The 18,157-nt window shown below is 40.5% G+C and overlaps 2 protein-coding genes across 2 annotated transcripts; both read left to right on the top strand.

The window, feature by feature from the left end:
- The first annotated feature begins 5,029 nt into the window (after positions 1 to 5,029).
- LOC117350339 (olfactory receptor 5V1-like) lies at positions 5,030 to 5,989 on the top strand. Its single transcript, XM_033924599.1, has one exon. It carries the CDS (start codon positions 5,030 to 5,032, stop codon positions 5,987 to 5,989), a length of 960 nt encoding a protein of 319 aa, XP_033780490.1.
- A 6,411-nt stretch (positions 5,990 to 12,400) lies between these two features.
- On the top strand, positions 12,401 to 13,175 carry LOC117350340 (olfactory receptor-like protein OLF1). The gene is made up of 2 exons (XM_033924600.1): positions 12,401 to 12,946; positions 13,095 to 13,175. The coding sequence occupies exons 1-2, from the start codon at positions 12,401 to 12,403 to the stop codon at positions 13,173 to 13,175; spliced, it is 627 nt and encodes a 208-aa protein (XP_033780491.1).
- Positions 13,176 to 18,157: the final 4,982 nt, after the last annotated feature.

The raw sequence follows: 18,157 nt of genomic DNA on the forward strand, positions 1-18,157 counted from the left end.
TCCTTTTACTTAGCACTTACCTTATACATCTTCATCAATCCCTACACAGAAGGGAGACACAAGGCCTTCTAAAGCTGTTTTCCCCACCTCCCTTCTTTTCGCCCCCCAGCCCCCTTTTACTAAGCCCGAATAGAAGTTTCTACTGTGGCCTAGAGCGCTAAATTCTCTGACACTGCCCCAACGCTCATAGGAATTCTATGAGTGTTAGAGAATCCCCTACTGTGGTTTTTTAAAAGAGGGGGTATGTTTTGTAGGACCTTTTTGTGAATATTTATAAGACCTGCTTCCATGTATGATCCCTGCTAAAGGCAAATTCTTCTTCTTATTGTAATCAGCTTTACTTCCACTATTAAACCCTGCAATCCATAGGCTAAGAAATCAGGAAATAAGATTCTGTCAGCAAAATTATGCTCATAAATGATAATAGTGGTAGTAAGCAAATAAACATGTCTGCTAAATGTAAAATTTCTAGAAATGTACATGTTGCAGGTGTTTGACAGTTTTTAAAAAAATGTATTCCATTAAAACAAGAGTATAATTCTTATTCTCCTTGCTGTTAAATAAACAGATTATGTAAATCAATAAAAACATAAAACTTTTCTTTACAAAACTCCTTTTTACAAGTATTTCTTTCAATGGCAGCTCTCTTCATCTGTCTGTGCTATGTTTCATATTTTCAGACCAACCGAAGAAATATCCAATGTAATGCAGAACTGGATAATTTTCAATAAAAAATTATCTGAGCCAGAAAAGCATCCAGCTGTGCCTATGAGCAGCACAGCTGTTGAAGTCCACATGTGGATTTTAAAGTTTCTAATCCCAACCTCAGAAGGTAATTCCATGCCCCAGAGGGATTAAAATCCAGGACATCAGTTATAGATCTTATTGCATAAAACAGCACCTGTGCTAAAAAAGCATGACTTAACATCCCACACTGATAACTTCTTTTCTTACCCTCTCCCACACACACACAATTTACTGCATCCCGGAGAGCTAAATGCTCCTACATTGCTCAGATGCTCGTAAAATCCCTATGAGCATCAGAGTATTTAGTGCTTCAGACAATGGGAGAGTGTGACACGGTGGCTCTCAAGACCCTGAGGTTGTGGGTTCAAACCCCCAATGCTCCTTGGGACCCTTGGGAAATCACTTAAACCCCACATTGCTCCAGATAAATTGATAGATTGTGAGGCCACTGGGAAAGTCAGGGAAAAATGCTCCAGAACCTGAATAAATTCACATAAATCATTCTGAGCTCCCCTTTTACTGTTAAAGTCAATTATTAGTAACTAAGTTTCATTTGGGCACCTTTGTAAGTTTCTTTTAATTGAGAGAGGGAGAAATGAAGCTTAATTCAGAAAAAACTAAATTCTTCATAGCGTCGCCACACCCACCTGTCACTACAACTCCACTATGCATCAACAATCTCAGCTACTCTGTTCAACCTACTATGAAGGCTCTGGGTGTAATTCTGGACCAAGGCTTAACCATGAAAGACCAAGTGGACTCCCTAGTCAGAAAGGGTCTTTTTACTCTCTGGAAACTTAGGTCCATTAAAGCATACATCGAAGCTACATCATTCAGAATTCTGGTACAAGCCCTAATACTAAGCCATCTCGATTATTGTAACATTGCCCATCTGGCAATCTCCCAGAAGAACATGCAGAGACTGCAACTGGTACATAATGCGGCAGTCAGATTGATCTTTGGGTTGAAGAAGTCCAATCACATTACCCCTGCCTACCAACTCCTACACTGGCTGCCAATGGAGGCACGTGTGAAGTTCAAGCTGGGATGTCTCTGCTTCAAGGTATTATCCGGTCTAGCCCCTAAATATATAACCAACATCTTTTCCTTCTCAACCAACAGACAGAAGAGTACACACCTGCAGTTTGTCTCCCCATCGGCTAGAGGACGTAAATTTAAGAAACACCATCAACGTTTTCTATCGTATCAAGCAGCCTTATGGGGCAAAGACCTGGAAAAACTAATTATACACACGAATAACTATGATGAATTTAGGAAACACCTAAAAAAATACCTGTTCTTGAAGTACCTAGGTAACGAATCTGGAGAATCGCTCCCATCACAATCTCTCCCTTAAATCTGATCCCTAAACTGTTAGCCACTAATCTCTAACTATGTATGTTCCACTCAATTTGTAGTATCTTTTTAATCATTGTAAACCGCATAGAACTTCACGGTCCTGAGGATATAAACTGTTATTATTATTATTATTATTATTAAATGATGACTTTGTACCTCACCCTCCTTTGTGGGACTTGCAAAATGGTGCAAGTTAGTGGAAAACAGCACATCTTAATAGTAACCCACGCTGACAGCTACACCCCTAAAAGCCTATTACATTAACACACTTTAGGGAACTCTGCACTTCTTGGCCACTGTCTGAACTGCATTGGCAACTTGAGGTGGGATGCTAACCACTGCCTGGCATCATCTCCCATGAAGCTGAGTTTGAGGATGATCAGGAGGCATATTCCATGCCATAGGGCCAGTGCATGTAAATCTGTCATGCATATTCATTACAGTGTTCCCCCGGTTTTTCGTGGTCGGCGGTTCGCGGTCCCGGTCATTCGTGGTATTTTCCGACTGCGAACCGCCGACCAGGAGAGGACAGCTGGAGAGGCAGGAGAGAGTAGCTGGAGCACTGGCGAGTGAAGGAAATCACTCGCTGAATGCTCCGACCGCTTCTTCCTGTACTAAAGTCGGGCCTCACCAATCAGAAGGCCCAACTTTAGTGTAGGGTTAGAGTTAAGGATTTCCTTCACTCGCAGCTGCTCCAGCTGCTCTCTCCTGCTTCTCCCACTGCCCTCTGCAGTCTCCACCACAAAAAAAACGTATTTGCGGTTTTTCATGATTCGCGGGGGTTCCTGGAATGGAAGTCCCGTGAATATACTTGACTGGTTGGCTGTGTCTCCAGTTGAGGGTTCAAGAACACTGGTCTAGATGCCTAATGTTAAAGGAGACCTCAGGTTTCTCTAAAACCTGAGGGGCATAAGATGAGTTGCATAGAACAGCATCTGTAAAACTCTGGCAAAACTTTTACACTAACAGATTAACTTTGTGAGACAAGAATGAGGGAATAGAGAGGGAAACTTTTCTACTAATCGGTGATCTCCCTAAGGTCAGGCATTTGTGCTGAAAGTTTAGATAAATAGGGAAGGGAAGTAAGAGCGCTCTGTAACCTTCAGGTGCTCTGGACTCTGCTTCATAAAATCCCCCTTTCCCGTCTCTGAATCAGTGAGGATGTAGAGGCTGCCGGTTCTACAGCTGCTGTAAGTAATTTGTCAGCATCCTGCTCATTATTTGTAAGTCTATCGGGTGAGGAACTGGCCTAGAAGGGCACTTTCTGTTTTTGCTCATGCATAGATATTAGAGCGAGCTTAGCACACAATGGGTCTCTTTAGGACAGCCCTGAACCTTATGTAATATCTAGCAAGGGAACAGTGGACCAATTCTTAATTGGGAGAGGGAAGGAAACGATGAACCTGTACCTCACCCTCCTTTGTGTTCTAATTGATGATAATAATAATAACTTTATTTTTCTATACTGCAATACCACAAATAGTTCAATGTGATTTACAGAACAATTTATAGAACAGAATGTACTATATACAGATAGCAAAATTACTAAAAGCCTCTAGAATTACATCAGCAGATTGAGATTAATCAAATTTAGCTTAGAGTTTTTCAAGATACATCAAGATCGAAATGGACTCAGAAAAATTTATCAAAAAGGTAAGTTTTAATTGACTTTCTAAAAGTTTGATAAGAAAATACATTTGGAATGAATTTGGTTAAACACTCATTCCATTTGCCAGCCTGGAATGATAATGTTCTATCGAGAAATCTTTTGTAAATACAACCCTTGAAGGATGGGAAAGTAATCAAATAAGCACTACATGTGCAGGTTATGCCTGGAAATGTAAAACGATGCCATAGAGAAATCGGACATGAACCTTTTACAGTTTCAAAGCAGAGGCAAGTAAATGTGAAAATAGCTTTTGCCTCTACAGGCAACCAATGTCGTTTTTTATAATAGGGGTTTACATGATCCGATTTCGCAAGACCATAAATAAGTTGAACTGCAGCATTCTGGACTATTCTCAGTCTCTTAATAATTTTAGGTATAAAATTGATCAGGCTGAGCTTCACACGCGACACTTTTACTCAGGTGCTTCAAGCTGTGAGTTGATGCAAATGGATGGGCCTAAATTTAAGCGTGGTTCGCAGGCGTGATGCTACCATATAAACCATGTCTAAATGTAAGTGCAGTTTATAGAAAAATGCACAGTGGTTTTTCTTTCAGCACCCATTTTTTTTAACGTTATATAGAATCTATCCCTCTATGTGCCTCAGTTGTGAACCTCAGCCATCTCTGAATGTATCTCATTTGGGGTCACTTTTGAGTCGATGTTCAGTAAACCATTCTCTAGAGCTAAATTTCAGGTAACTTTCAGCCAAAAGTATACTAGAATTGAGGTTGAAAGATTGCTTCATGGACCAAACACTTAGAGATGGCAGCTTACCACCCCCCCCCCCTCACCACAAAAGATGCCATGACACAGATATTTTCTGATACACCATGAAGTGACATTGCCATAAATTCCTGACAGAGAAAACATGTTTCCCAATCTACTGCCACTCTCTCTCGCTTCTAAATTTCCAACTACCTTACAGTGTCCTCTCCCTCTGGCAGAACTCCTCAGACCCCATCCCAGACATCTACTGCCCTCCCTGAATGTGGCTGGCTCTTTACGTAACTCAATGTATTCCAGAATACCACTTCTAATCCCTGGCTCTGGCTCTACTTGTTTGTCTGAGGATTAAATTCAAAACTAAGCATTCAGTTTGCACTGTTTCATATCTTGAATGTCTCCAGGAAAAACATTCAATGATTAAATCTCCTGAATCACAAAAATATGTTTGAAGGCAAGAAAGAGCAGTATATTTGCAACTTTCATTTCTTACTCTGCTTATAGGTCATCAGGTGAAGAGCCATGACCCAATGCGAGGAAAGAATCAGACATCAGTGACAGAATTCATTCTTCTGGGATTCTCTGACCACCCCCTGCTGCAGAGTCTCATCTGTGGGACGGTTCTTCTGATCTACCTGATCTCCATACTGGGGAACTTTGTGTTTCTGATGTTGATGTGTGCTGACCCTCAACTCCACAAGCCCATGTACTTCTTCCTCAGCAACCTGTCCATCCTGGACATCTGTTCCACCTCTCTCACCCTCCTGAAAATGCTGGATAGCTACCTCTCCCAGAACAACTCCATTTCTTTCCATGCATGTATGACCCAAGTCTACTTATTTATTTATTTCACAGGAACAGAACTTTTCCTTCTTAGTGCCATGGCATACGATCGTTATGTGGCAATCTGCAACCCTTTACGTTACTCTCTCATCATGAAGAAGATCGTCTGTATACTGCTGGCTGCCAGTTCCTGGGTCATTAGTTTTTTTGGGGTGCTCCCTGTGCCATATATGATATCTCAGTTAAATTACTGCAGATCTAATGAGATTAATCATTTCTTCTGTGATCCTTCCGCACTGATGAAACTTTCCTGCAGTGATACACATAGAGTGGAAAATGTGATACTTGTCGAGGGAATCTTTGTAGGATTCATCCCCTTCCTGCTAACCCTATCTTCATACGTCTTCATCATTTCTGCCATCTTGAGCATCCGTAGCTCTGAAGGGAGAACCAAGGCCTTCTCCACCTGTGCCTCCCACCTTACCTCAGTTGTACTCTTTTATGTGACTGTTATGGGTATGTACATGAGACCATCCTCAGTATATTCACCAGGCCAGGACAAACTCTTCTCCTTACTGTATACTGCTATGATTCCAACATTAAACCCTATCATTTATACCCTGAGGAACCGAGACATAAAAAGTGCTTTAAGAAAAATGAAACACAAAATCAAGAACAGTGGTAAAAATATGAAGCATGTCTGCTAAAGTTAAAATCAGTCTATATATCCCCAGAAACTTGTCATGTTACTCCTTTTTATCAGTCTTACTACAAATTATCTGTTAAGGAATGTTGATATTAAAAAAATTTTGATAGGTATTTAGTCAGTTAATAGTTAACGCTGTATCGTATAAACATTTCAGGAAACTCTTGGAAAATCTATTCATTTGATAAATTTATGTAATACATGATTAGGGCGTAATAATCTATCACCTTGTGTAATTCTTGAGATTGTCTCAGATTCTTAAAGCTGTGAACCGCATTGAACTAAACAAGGTTATGTATGTAGACCAGTGGTCTCAAACTCGCGGCCCAGGGGCCACATGCAGCCCTCCAGGTACTATTTTGAGGCCCTCAGTATGTTTATCATAATCACAAAAGTAAAATGAAACACTTTCTTGATCATATGTCTCTTTAGCTATAAATTACAATATTATTATTAAGACTTAGCCAAAAACAAAGATTTATAAACTATAGAGTTCTACCTCATGCAGAATTGTCATTTCTTTAATAAGACATTAACTATTTTTTTCTGAGGCCCTCCAAGTACCTACAAATCCAAAATGTGGCCCTGCAAAGGGTTTGAGTTTGAGACCACTGATGTAGACTATAACCCTGACAATTCTGTGAATCCTTTCTTCCAGTTTATTTTGTATTCCTAATTCTACTTAACTGACCGATTACTGAAATAAAGAATAATTAATGCAGGAGAAAATAAAGAATAGTTGATGATCCTACAGAAGGACATAGCTAATAGAAAAACATGGAAAAAGGAGCCAGGCTTAGGGCCTCTTTTTTCAAGTTGTGCTAAAGGTTTTTTATTGCGAGCTGGTGTGGTAAATGCTCCAATGCTCTTGCTTGCCCAAGCTAAAAACCTCTAACAGCTTGATAAATCATTTATACAATAATGAGTAATATTGTTACAGAAAATTTTGGATTGTTTATTTAAAATTTGATGTACTTCCTTTCAAATAAAAGTCAAAGTGGTTCTCAATTCAAATAACATACAAAAGAAAGATATGAACTACAAAATAATTTCAATGGTTAAGAGAAAAACTCACCCCGGGAACACAACCCTCCTCTTCTACTAAGCCTCGAAGTGCAAAATGCTCCGACACCCATAGAATTCCTTTGAACGTCAGAGCATTTGCGCCCTGGGCTGAGGTAGAAATCTCAGAAAACCAATAAAACAAAACTAGCTTTGCTTTTGTGCTCTTGTTCGATATTATAAAAGAAAACCTTCTGAAATAACATAACATAAAAACAAATATTTATCTTAACAGAAAGCATTCTAGAAAAAAAAATGACAAACTGAAAGAGATCTGGCACATTTATTATAACAGGAGTCCCGAAAGAGCAACAGAGCAGACACGAACCCAAAAAGATCCAGGTCCAATATATGGCATTGATCCTTTATTTCAAAATATATTTTAAAAATCCTGCCTTTAAAATACCTGATGTGGACCACATTTTGCCCTAACATGGGCTGCAACACATGCAAAATTCAAGCAATGTACAGAAAAGGACATTTATATCTTACCTGCCTTTTGCTAAGCTGTGGTAGAGGTTTCTACCACGGCCTGGAGCGCTAACCCCCTCCTTTTACGTGGTGTTAACAGCTACAGTTTTGTAAAAGGGGGAAAAATGCTCTGAGCGTCGGAACAGTGCCCTGGGCTGTGGTAGAAACTTCTACTGCATAATAAATAGAACAAGCAATCTGACAGGTATATTCCATGTCAGTCTTAAATTTTGGCCGAGAATGTGGTATAAAGAGAGACGATTTCGAAAAACAAAAAAAATTTGGGATATACTTTTCGAGAATGGACATTTTGCCGCTGCACTTAGACATTTCTTTTACATAATTAATTGAGAACCAGCCATCACTGATATCAACCATCCAATGCTGCACATGTGGAATTTCTAAATATTCTGTACTTGGGAAAAAATATTAAACTGGGCTGGTCATTCATTCCAAACTTTAACTTCTTGCAAAAGCACAAGAAGAAAAAGGCTTCTCAGATTTCTTTCCCTATGTTTTTGGAAAATATAACATCGCCTCTCAGAAGCGGATGAAAAATGAATCATAAAAATGTTATAAACAGTACAATAAAGTTTAAAGAAATCTGTTGTCACTATTGGCAGGGGACATGCTTTCAAACTGGTGCAATGAAAATATCAAATGAACTGGTGCATTTCTTTGTACTTTTCTATTTACTGTGGGTCCAATATTCAGTCGTCAGCAATGAGCCTTTTGCTCTGACTGAGTTATACCCAGATATTCAAAGCTGGGACCTGTGCAAGCTTCAGCTTTGAATATCGTTATTTTTAAGCCAGCTAATACATAGGTGGACTTTTACAAAGGTATGCTGTGGCTAAATGCTGAGTCGCCCATAGGAATAGGATGGGTGACTCAGCATTCAGAATGTGCATTCCAGAAAGTGCACCTTTTTCAATGGACCTGATAGTCACTTAAGTCAATATTCAACGATCCCATTTATGCACTGAACCTGGCTGCTTAAGGGCTGAATATCTAGGGTTACCAGACGTCCAAGAAAACCTGGACATGTCCTCTTTTTAGAGGACTCTCCAGATGCCCAGACGTGGTTTCCAAAATCCAGCAGTTTCTGGAATTATTTTTAAATTTTAAAAAAGTAGCTTGAGGAGACAGCAAGACTTTTAACAGCCCCTTAAACAGATGACCATTGAGATGCAGAAATTTGGTGCTTAATCTCAATACTTCAAATGTCCCTAAGCCCAGTTTTTGGTTTCTTGTTTATAAATCCAGCTATCAATTTATACCACTGTGTGGCCTGATGTCTCAGGAAGTCCACCTGAAAGCATAAGAACTCAAATCTATATTTATTATTCAAATTTTTCCATTCAGGGAACCCCACCTTTTGTTTCAGTAAGTTCCTCAGTTTAGCCTATCCCCTAATTTTAAATTTATTAGTATTGTCAACCATCGAGATATCCCTTGATAGACGCTATATCAAGAGCTGAATAAACTTAGAAACTTCCTGGTCCCACAACCAGAAGAGACCAGAAGGGAGCCGATGCCAGGATGAGCGGCAAGTAGCCAGCGAACATTTAGATATGCTGGGGGTGGAGAGGAGCGGTGCCCGCACCTCCTCCTCAGATAGCAGCAGGGGCAGTCTATCCCTGCCCCTCTTTACCACACCACTGGACTCACAATTTTAAGTTTTTTGTAACTGGGGAATGGAGGGTTAAGTGAGTTGTCCAGAATCACAAGGAGCTGCAGTGGGAATTGAATCCAGTTCCCCAGTCCACTGCACTAACCAGGACGCTCCAGTACTAAAGTGAAATATTGCTCCCAGCATTTGTAGGAGTCAATCATGGCCTGTTCTTCCTCAGGAACTCTACCCAAACTCAATGCTGGAGAGTTTCAGAAACTCAAAACCAAAACAGCAGATCAGTCTAAAATAAAAGATGTAAATTAGTCCAAATAACATCATCGTATTAAAGACTTTCTTTTTATTCTTTTATGTTATACTTACTACTTCTGACGCAGCCTATGGGTGAAACATGATCACGTTGGGACATTGATATTAATCAACCGGATTTCATGTTATTTGGACTGATTTACTTCTATTTCAAAGGAAATGAGTTTTGGGTTTTGTATTTGATTTGTGGCAGATCCTTCCCTCTCATTTGTATTGGACTTTCATAAACTATGCAGACAGTTCGCATCATTAAAAACTGACCAATGACCTAGAAGGAGAGTGGGGGGCAGAGAAGCTACATTTTGTGCTTCATGAACGATCCTGGGAAAGTTTTGAGATGTAAAACTCTTACACTAGCTGCTTAACTTTCACTGTAACCGAAGACATAAGGAAAACATTTTTGCTAATCAGTGATCTCCCTAAGGACAGGCAGTTGTGCTGAAGAATTAGGATAAATAGGAAGGTGAAGCCAGCGTGCTCTGTAAACTTCCAGCACTACAGTCTCTTGGTCTTCATAAACTGATTTATAACACCTCCCCTGCCCAATATCTTTCTCTGGACCGGTGAGGATGCAAGGATTGCCAGTTCTATAGTCCGTAAGTAAATTTATCACCATCCTGCTCATGATTTGGAGGGTCTGTTGAGTGAGGAATGGTCTCTCCCTCATGCATGATTTGGAGGGTCTGTTGAGTGAGGAATGGTCTCTCCCTCATGCATGATTTGGAGGGTCTGTTGAGTGAGGAATGGTCTCTCCCTCATGCATGATTTGGAGGGTCTGTTGAGTGAGGAATGGTCTCTCCCTCATGCATGATTTGGAAGGTCTGTTGAGTGAGGAATGGTCTCTCCCTCATGCATGATTTGGAGGGTCTGTTGAGTGAGGAATGGTCTCTCCCTCCTGCATGAATACAAGAATGGCTTAGCACTGAGTTTATCTCATTTGGTTATCAGGTGTTACAATACAACATCTCCCAGCATAGATAGCAGACCATCTTTTAGGTGAGGGGAGGGGGGAGAGATAAACCTTTACCCCACCCTCTTTTGTATCATAATTGATAATATTCAGGGCATAAAATGGATCCCCGTTGGTCGACTTCTTTCCACTGCCTGTGTGCCTCTATAGCAATAACTCTTCTGTGGAGCCTTTTACTCAGAGAGACTGGTAGGATTTGTGTTACTTTCATTATTTAGTTTTTCTGTACGCTGTGAAAATCCTGGACTTTGAAGTACATCGATGAGCATCCCCCAAGTCACTCATTCTATCTGGTCAGTTTGGTGGATGGAAGAATATCATTTTCCTACTGGCCCAGGTACATTTTGGCAGAGGTTTTTACTGAACACTTTCTCACTGGTTTTGGTGAATACCAGTTGGGTGCTCTTTGGATTCATAAGTCCAGAGATTTGGACTTAATAATTAGTTTGAGCAGTTCATTTATCTCCAAATGAACTCTTCTATTGTCCCTAATCCTTCAATGCCACTGGACCACCAGGACATATCCAGGTAGGCCTAGAGAGTTCAGGTGGACCCAGTCAGGGCTTTTAAACTTTGAAGGGGCTTGAGAGGGAGGAATCACAAGGGGTGGGCTTCTTTTAATGGAAATGGCAGGGGGCTTCTTCTGAGGGAGTTTGGTGTGTGGGAGGGGGGATTATTTTAGGTCTCTTGTGTGTGAGTGTTGGAAGGGAACACATTGGCCAGAACCTAGAAGTTAACCAGATATTCAATCTAGTGTCTGGTTGACTTTGTCACATACAATTAGCATGACCGTTTTTCTGTTCTAACTTAATACAGTTGCTCAGCTGGTTAGTAGAATGGCTAAGTTTCCATAATGCCCTAATTCCATCCCCAGCTCTCCCAAACTGCCTACAAGAGAGCCATTTTTGGCATGAGAGGTTAGAGGAGATACTGAGAAGCACATGTGTTTTAATTGGCCAGGAGCTCTTCTGGTCACTTAAAGGGATTCGAATATCAGATCCACTGTCGACAGTCTTGAAAGATTCAATTTTCTCCAACAAAGATTTTGTTATTAGGCAACAAAATGTTGGAAACCTGCACTATCAGTAGAGAGACTGGAAACACAGTATTTCTAGTTGAAAGCTTTTTCTATTTCAGATATTTCTTAAAACATAATTTAGATGTACTGGGGCTCATTTTTGTAAGCTATGGAACTTTGTGTGTCTACAAGACTTGAAAATACACCTCTATATATTAATGCTTTTATGGTTAGCCTTCTTTCCTGTAATCTACACAGAAGAGTAATCTGGACTGCCACAGAATAGAAGAGCCCGTAAGAGTAATTTATTGGATTGTACTTGAAAGCTGCCAATTCTGGGCTTATGGATCATGCAGTCTTAAGAACCTATATCTGGCAGGCTTTGTACCGGTGGTCTAGGACCCTTCTCTTGACATTCAGACCCAAGAGGTTTCCATCATTTTATGTGTGGTTAATTTCAAGAAAAAGGAAATATCTTTCAGTGATTAGGGTTGTCTGAAAACAAACATTTACGAGTGTTTTAAAACCTAAAGAGAGTACAATTGTAATGTCCATCTCTTTCTCTGTTGAAGGTCAACAGGTCAAAAGCCCTGATTGAATGGGAGAGGGAAATCAGACATCAGTGACAGGATTCATTCTCCTGGGATTCTCTGACCATCCTCGGTTGCAGGGTCTTATCTGTGGGACGATTCTCCTGATCTACCTGATCTCCATATTGGGGAACTTTGTGTTTTTGATGTTGATGTGTGCTGACCCTCACCTCCACAAGCCCATGTACTTCTTCCTCAGCAACCTGTCCATCCTGGACATCTGCTGCCCCTCTGTCACCCTCCCCAAAATGCTGGGCAACTTCATCATGCAGAATAAATTCATTTCCTTTCATTCATGTATGATCCAAGTTTACTTCTTCCTGTGTTTCTCAGGTACAGAATTATACCTGCTTACTGCCATGGCGTATGATCGTTATGTGGCAATCTGCAACCCCCTACGCTACTCACTGATCATGAAGAAAAGCATCTGTATCTTGCTGGCTGCCTATTCCTGGATTAGTAGCTCTCTTGCTGTGTTTCCTGTAACAAAAATGATATCTCAGCTATTGTATTGCAGATCTAATGAGATCAATCATTTCTTCTGTGACCCTTCAGCACTGATGAAACTTTCCTGTAGTGATACTCACACACTGGAAGTCTGGATAGTTTTTGAAGGAATGTTTGTAGCATTTATCCCCTTCATGTTGATTCTGAGTTCATATATCTTCATCATTTCTTCTATCCGGAGGATCCAGGGCACTGAAGGTAGAACCAAGGCCTTCTCCACCTGCGCCTCCCACCTCACCTCCGTTGTACTGTTCTATGTAACTATTCTCTGTATCTACATGAGACCGACCTCCATGTATTCACCAGCCCTAGACAAGTTCTTCTCCTTATTGTACACAGCTCTGATTCCAACATTAAACCCCATCATTTATAGCTTGAGAAATCGAGAAATAAAAAATGCTTTAAGAAAAAATAGACAATACAATAAAAACAGTGTATAAAAATAGAAAAGAAACTTGTCTGCTAAAGCAAAAACAATCTTAAAATCTCTAGAAACCTGTCATTATACAAAAAATAAAGCTGACAACTCTGATTTTGTTTCCTCAGAACAAAAATTCATCAAAATATGTACATTATAGTAGAATCACAAGAGAAATTTATCAGATGAGTCAACCAGTGGTGTATTAATGGTAGGAGGTGGCTGGAGGAGTGGTCCCCCCCACACGCCCTGCTCTCCATTCCCCCACTCCTTCTGCCCGCCATGCCACACTTGTGCTCTCACTCCCCCCTCCCGTACCTCTAAATCTTTGCCAGCATGCTTGGGTACGGCAGCTTCTCTCACCAGCATTGAATTCCCCTCTCACATCACTTTCTGACCCGGAAGTGATTCAGAGGGGAACCAGGCTGGTGCGAACAACAGGCAGAAGGTGCTCATGCAAGCGAAGATAATACATATGTATGGGTGGGGAGGGGAGGGATAGCGCAAGTGTGACAGTGCAAGGCAGAGAGCTGCCACTGCCCTCCCCCCACCGACTCTGCGCCCTGTGCAATCCACCCCCATGCACCCCCTGCCCCTTACTACGCCAATGGAGTCAACTATTTTGGCTTCAGCCTGATTCTTTCCTATGTATTGCTACATTTGTTTTTACTGTAGCAAAAGTCAGACAGCATCAATCCAAGTGAAAATCCTCTTGGCGGTGTTGCTGGAGTCACCAATCCAACTGCAACGTGTCACGTTACCCAAACTATTCCTCCTAGGACCCTACTAAACATTTTGTGGTTCATCATTTATGCTGTCATCAGCTTCTTTTCTTCATGTCTATGTTTCGTCTCTTGGTGCCTCTCCTGCTTCTTTTGCTAAATAACTTTCTTCAATTTGTATTTCCAATTCTTCTTAACTGACTATTTAAGGGACTTTTGACTAAGCTGAGATGCATACTAACATGAGCTTAATGCAACTAAATATGGAATATCGAGGGATGCTTTCAGGTTTCCTGCACTAACTTCCAAATCTATATATGCTAACCATGAGTTAAAAATATTTTCTACATTTTTTAAGGAAGTGTGACATAGTTGTTAGTGGGCATTTCTTTGAAAACCAGTTCAAGGAGGAATACTGCATGAGTCCTTTCTAACTACAAAAAGGGAATGGAAAGAGCTCACGTGATAATTTTTAAAATCAGCCATTTTGACGACTGCAGTAAAAATGACTTTAGCACTCAAGGAAGACCCATGGAAGGGTGCATTAAAGCCACCTTTTACCATAGATTATTGAAATTACCCCTAAATGAAGTATGATCAAGAAATACAGGGAGAGAAAAGACCTGATGATCCTACAGAAGGACATAGTAAAAACCCCATAACTAAATAAATAACTATGGACAAAGAGCAAAGTGGCTCGATCAGTTATACAACCTCATGAGAAACATTGTAAGAGAGCGAGTCTGATGGATTTATAATAACAGAAAGCTTTCCAGGAAAGAAACATAAACACTGAAAAGCTGACAGATTTAGAGGCAGATTTTAGAAAGGACCTATGGGGTCGGTATGGCACATGTGGACATCCGTTTCTCACGGAGCCTATTCTAAAACCCATGAAAAAATGGACGTCCAAGTGCTGGCTTCGTCCATTGTACAGGATTTTTCCTGTTCAGCACCATAGCATTTGATCACTATGTAGCAATCTGCAACCCTTTAAGCAACTCCCTCATCCTAAATAAATGCATTTGCATCCTTCGGGCTGCTGGTTCCTTGCATGGTACCTTCTGTTAATGGCTGACTTACTATGAATCTAATGAGATTAACATTTTCTATTGTGACTCACAGCACTTATGAAACTTTCCTGCAGTGACACTCATAATCTAGAGACTTTGATATTTACTGAGGGTATCTTTATAGGATGCAACCCCTTCCCACTTAGGGCTAGATTCACTAAGCAAACCAATCGTGTACCGATCGGTTTGAGAACCCTTTGCGACCTGATTTCCCTCTGACCTGATTCCCTAATCTGTGTCCCGATCATCCTCCGATCTGCGCATGCAAATGAGGGGGAACAGCATTAAAATGATGGCAGGCAGCGATTCACAAACAAAAACCCTGCAACACCGACTAGGCTGGCCGATTACAAACAAATGACGGCTGGGGACCAGTTGTTCACAGCTTTCTGACTGAGATGTCTTGGGGAAATCTAATGCTTAATCCTAGCATCTGTATCCCTTGTGTAGCTTCTTCAGGGGCATATAACTAACGGAAGTTAAAAACTATTTTTGCTACCAAAAGTAACTAAAGCTAGTGTCCACTGTACGCTTTTTAAACATGAAAATGTCCAGCAAGAATCTTATAAAGTCCAGGGTTTGTTTGTGAGTCACTTTTCACAGTTCCATCATTAAACTTTGACCAATGACCTTGAAGACTGAAGGGTGGAGGGGAGAAGACACATTCAGTGCTTCATGAAGAATAGTGAAAGCAAAGACAAGAGTTTTTGATGCAGGTCTTTGGGAAAAGTTTGAGATGTCTCTATAATGAGAAAATGGAAGTGATTTAATAAAACTTTTGCACTAGTAACTTAACTTTCATATTAACACATCGGAGAGGGAAATCCTGCTCCTAATTAGTGATCTCCCTAAGGTCAAAAGATTGTGCTGAAGATTTAGGATAAATAGGACTCTCGGTCTGCAGACTCTGCTTTATAAATTCTTCCCTGCTCGATGTCTGTCTGGACCAAAGAGGCTGTAAGGACGCCCAAGGTCTACGGTTCTGTAAGTAAATTTATCACCATCCTACTCATGATTTGCACAGTCTTTTAGATGAGGAATAGGGGTACAGGGATGGTCTCTCTTGCCTCTTTTTCTATTGGAGGCCACATTTTATATTTTGTAACATTTGGAGTGACAAAACATGCACTATCGTGTTTTGTCACCTATATTTTGTCAAAGAGTGACAAAATATAACGATGCATTGTCTCTCCAGCCTGTCTCTTTATCTCTCTCATCTCATGCATTCCCCACCCCAGTTTCTTTCCCCTCGTATAGGTTCAGTCGCAGAAGAAACAGTGGGATTCCTGCCTCCCCACTGTGACACAGCTCTCTCTCTGCAAGATTGAACTGGTCTCAAGGTTTCAGGTCTCGAGATACTTCAAGCCGCAAGACCAGCCCTATCTTATGGCACTACTTGGCTTCAGCTTACAGAGATCTGAGTCACAGAAGGAAAGCAGGAATCCCACTTTAAGTATCAAAGGAATTGCCAAGCTTGAGAGGGCCAGGAAAAAAAGCACTCTGTGGGCCAGATTCTGGCCCGTGGGCTTTAGGTTGAACAAGCCTGGCTTAAAGTGTGTCTCTGCAGCACTCCTGAACAGCCCTAAATCTCATGTAATGTCAGGTGTAACAATACTGTATTTTCAACCACACACAATGCTCCCTCTTAAGTGTTATAATTGATGGTGATATTTAGGGGCTTAAAATCAATCAGGCTACAGCTCATTTGGCTGACTTTCTTCTGCCGTCTGTATCACACAATAGAGCAATATCTCTTCTTAAGGGCCTTTAACTCAATTGTTTTAAAACTGTACAACAGACACATAGCTAGGAGCTCATTTATATTTTAGTGTTTAATGTTTTCTGTATGCTAAGATGAATTGTAGATGAATATTTAAGTACTAGTGACCTGAATTGACCACCGTGAGAACGGGCTATTGGGCTCGATGGACCTTTGGTCTGACCCAGTAAAGCTATTCTTATGTTCTTACATCTTTGAGCATCACTTGAGTTATTTCTTGTGTCTGGTCAGGAAAATTTCCATCTGGGGGAGGGGGATATAGCTTTCTGCTGGCATAGATTTCCTTATGGATTTGGGCTTCCACAGCTGGAATTAGGAATTTGTTAGAAGAGAGTGGAAGACTTCAGGTGGAGCTACATGAGCTGCTGGAACTAACTCCTATACATAAACTTTTAATTATATACAGTGATACACCACAAAGTTTGATGCAATTTACAGGGTTATCAAAAGGCTGGACATGACCAGCATATTTGACAAGTTGGGGACAGTAAGAAGAAGAGGGGTCAGGAACTGGGCATAGATGATGGAGAAAGGCGGATAGGATTATTGCTCTGTTAGGAATTTATTGGACATTGACACCTTGGATTGCAAGTAACTTGGTTTGCAAGCGTTTTGCAAGACAAGCAAAACTTGATTAAATTTTAACTTGATATACAAGCAATGTCTTTCAATACAAGTGCATACAGTATACACACATCACAACTGAGCCAAAGGTTCTTCTCTCTGTGACGCTGCAGGAGGGTAGTGACTTTTTTTTTTTTTTTAGTTCATTAGTTTTTATTGAATATTATAAGAAATTTACAGAAGGCAGTTCAAACACACAAAATCTGAATAAGACACAATGGTGTAGAAAAAGTCCATATCTACAATCATTTACATACAACCAGATTAATAAAAAGAATCTAGGGTATGTGTAACTGCTAATAGAAGATATATGAAAGGTAGAAAAGCAGGGAGAGTGAAATAAGAGAGAGGGAAAGAAAGAGGGAGAAAAAGAAAAAGAGAGAGATAGATAGATAGAGATAGAGAGGCAGAATTGTCTACTGGTTAGAATGAACAAATGAATCTAAGAATGACCAAGGTGATTTATTTCGCACCATGTTTGTGGAGAGTCGAGAAAACATATTTTTCTCATATGCATAAGATTCAAATTTGTGATACATGCTCAGAGAGTTCCACCAAAAGGTGTAGTGACTGTTCTAAACGAGTGAGGTCTTGCAATACGAGTACATACAGTATATGCGCGTCACATCACCACAAATGAGGCGATGGTTCTTCTCTCTCTGACAGTGCAAGATTGTAATGACTGTTCTACACGAGCGAGGTCTTGTAATGCAAGTTCATATAATATTTTGTATGAAAGTTTTTGGGTTGTGGAACGAAACATATGAGTTTCCATTATTTCCTATGGGGAAATTTGCTTTGACATACGAGTGCTTTGGATTACAAGCATGCTTCTGGAACAAATTATGCTCGCAAACCAAGGTTTTACTGTATATCTGCTTGCATGCATAAGATCTGCATTAGCCTAACCGAGGCCTATAAACAGCAAAACCATCCTGTCATGGCTGATTCATGTTTCTCTCTGGTGTGAAACCTGCAGAGTGAGGATAAGG

The sequence above is a fragment of the Geotrypetes seraphini genome, chromosome 16 (assembly GCF_902459505.1).
Source record: "Geotrypetes seraphini chromosome 16, aGeoSer1.1, whole genome shotgun sequence".
NCBI lineage: Eukaryota > Metazoa > Chordata > Amphibia > Gymnophiona > Dermophiidae > Geotrypetes > Geotrypetes seraphini.

Bases quoted from the DNA above. Each gene is read 5' to 3' on its own strand.
- LOC117350340 (XM_033924600.1), top strand. From the start codon at position 12,401: ATGGCGTATGATCGTTATGTGGCAATCTGCAACCCCCTACGCTACTCA. The intron at 12,947-13,094 runs GCTTTAAGAAAA...TTGTTTCCTCAG, and splicing joins GAAATCGAGAAATAAAAAAT to AACAAAAATTCATCAAAATA.
- LOC117350339 (XM_033924599.1), top strand. From the start codon at position 5,030: ATGCGAGGAAAGAATCAGACATCAGTGACAGAATTCATTCTTCTGGGA.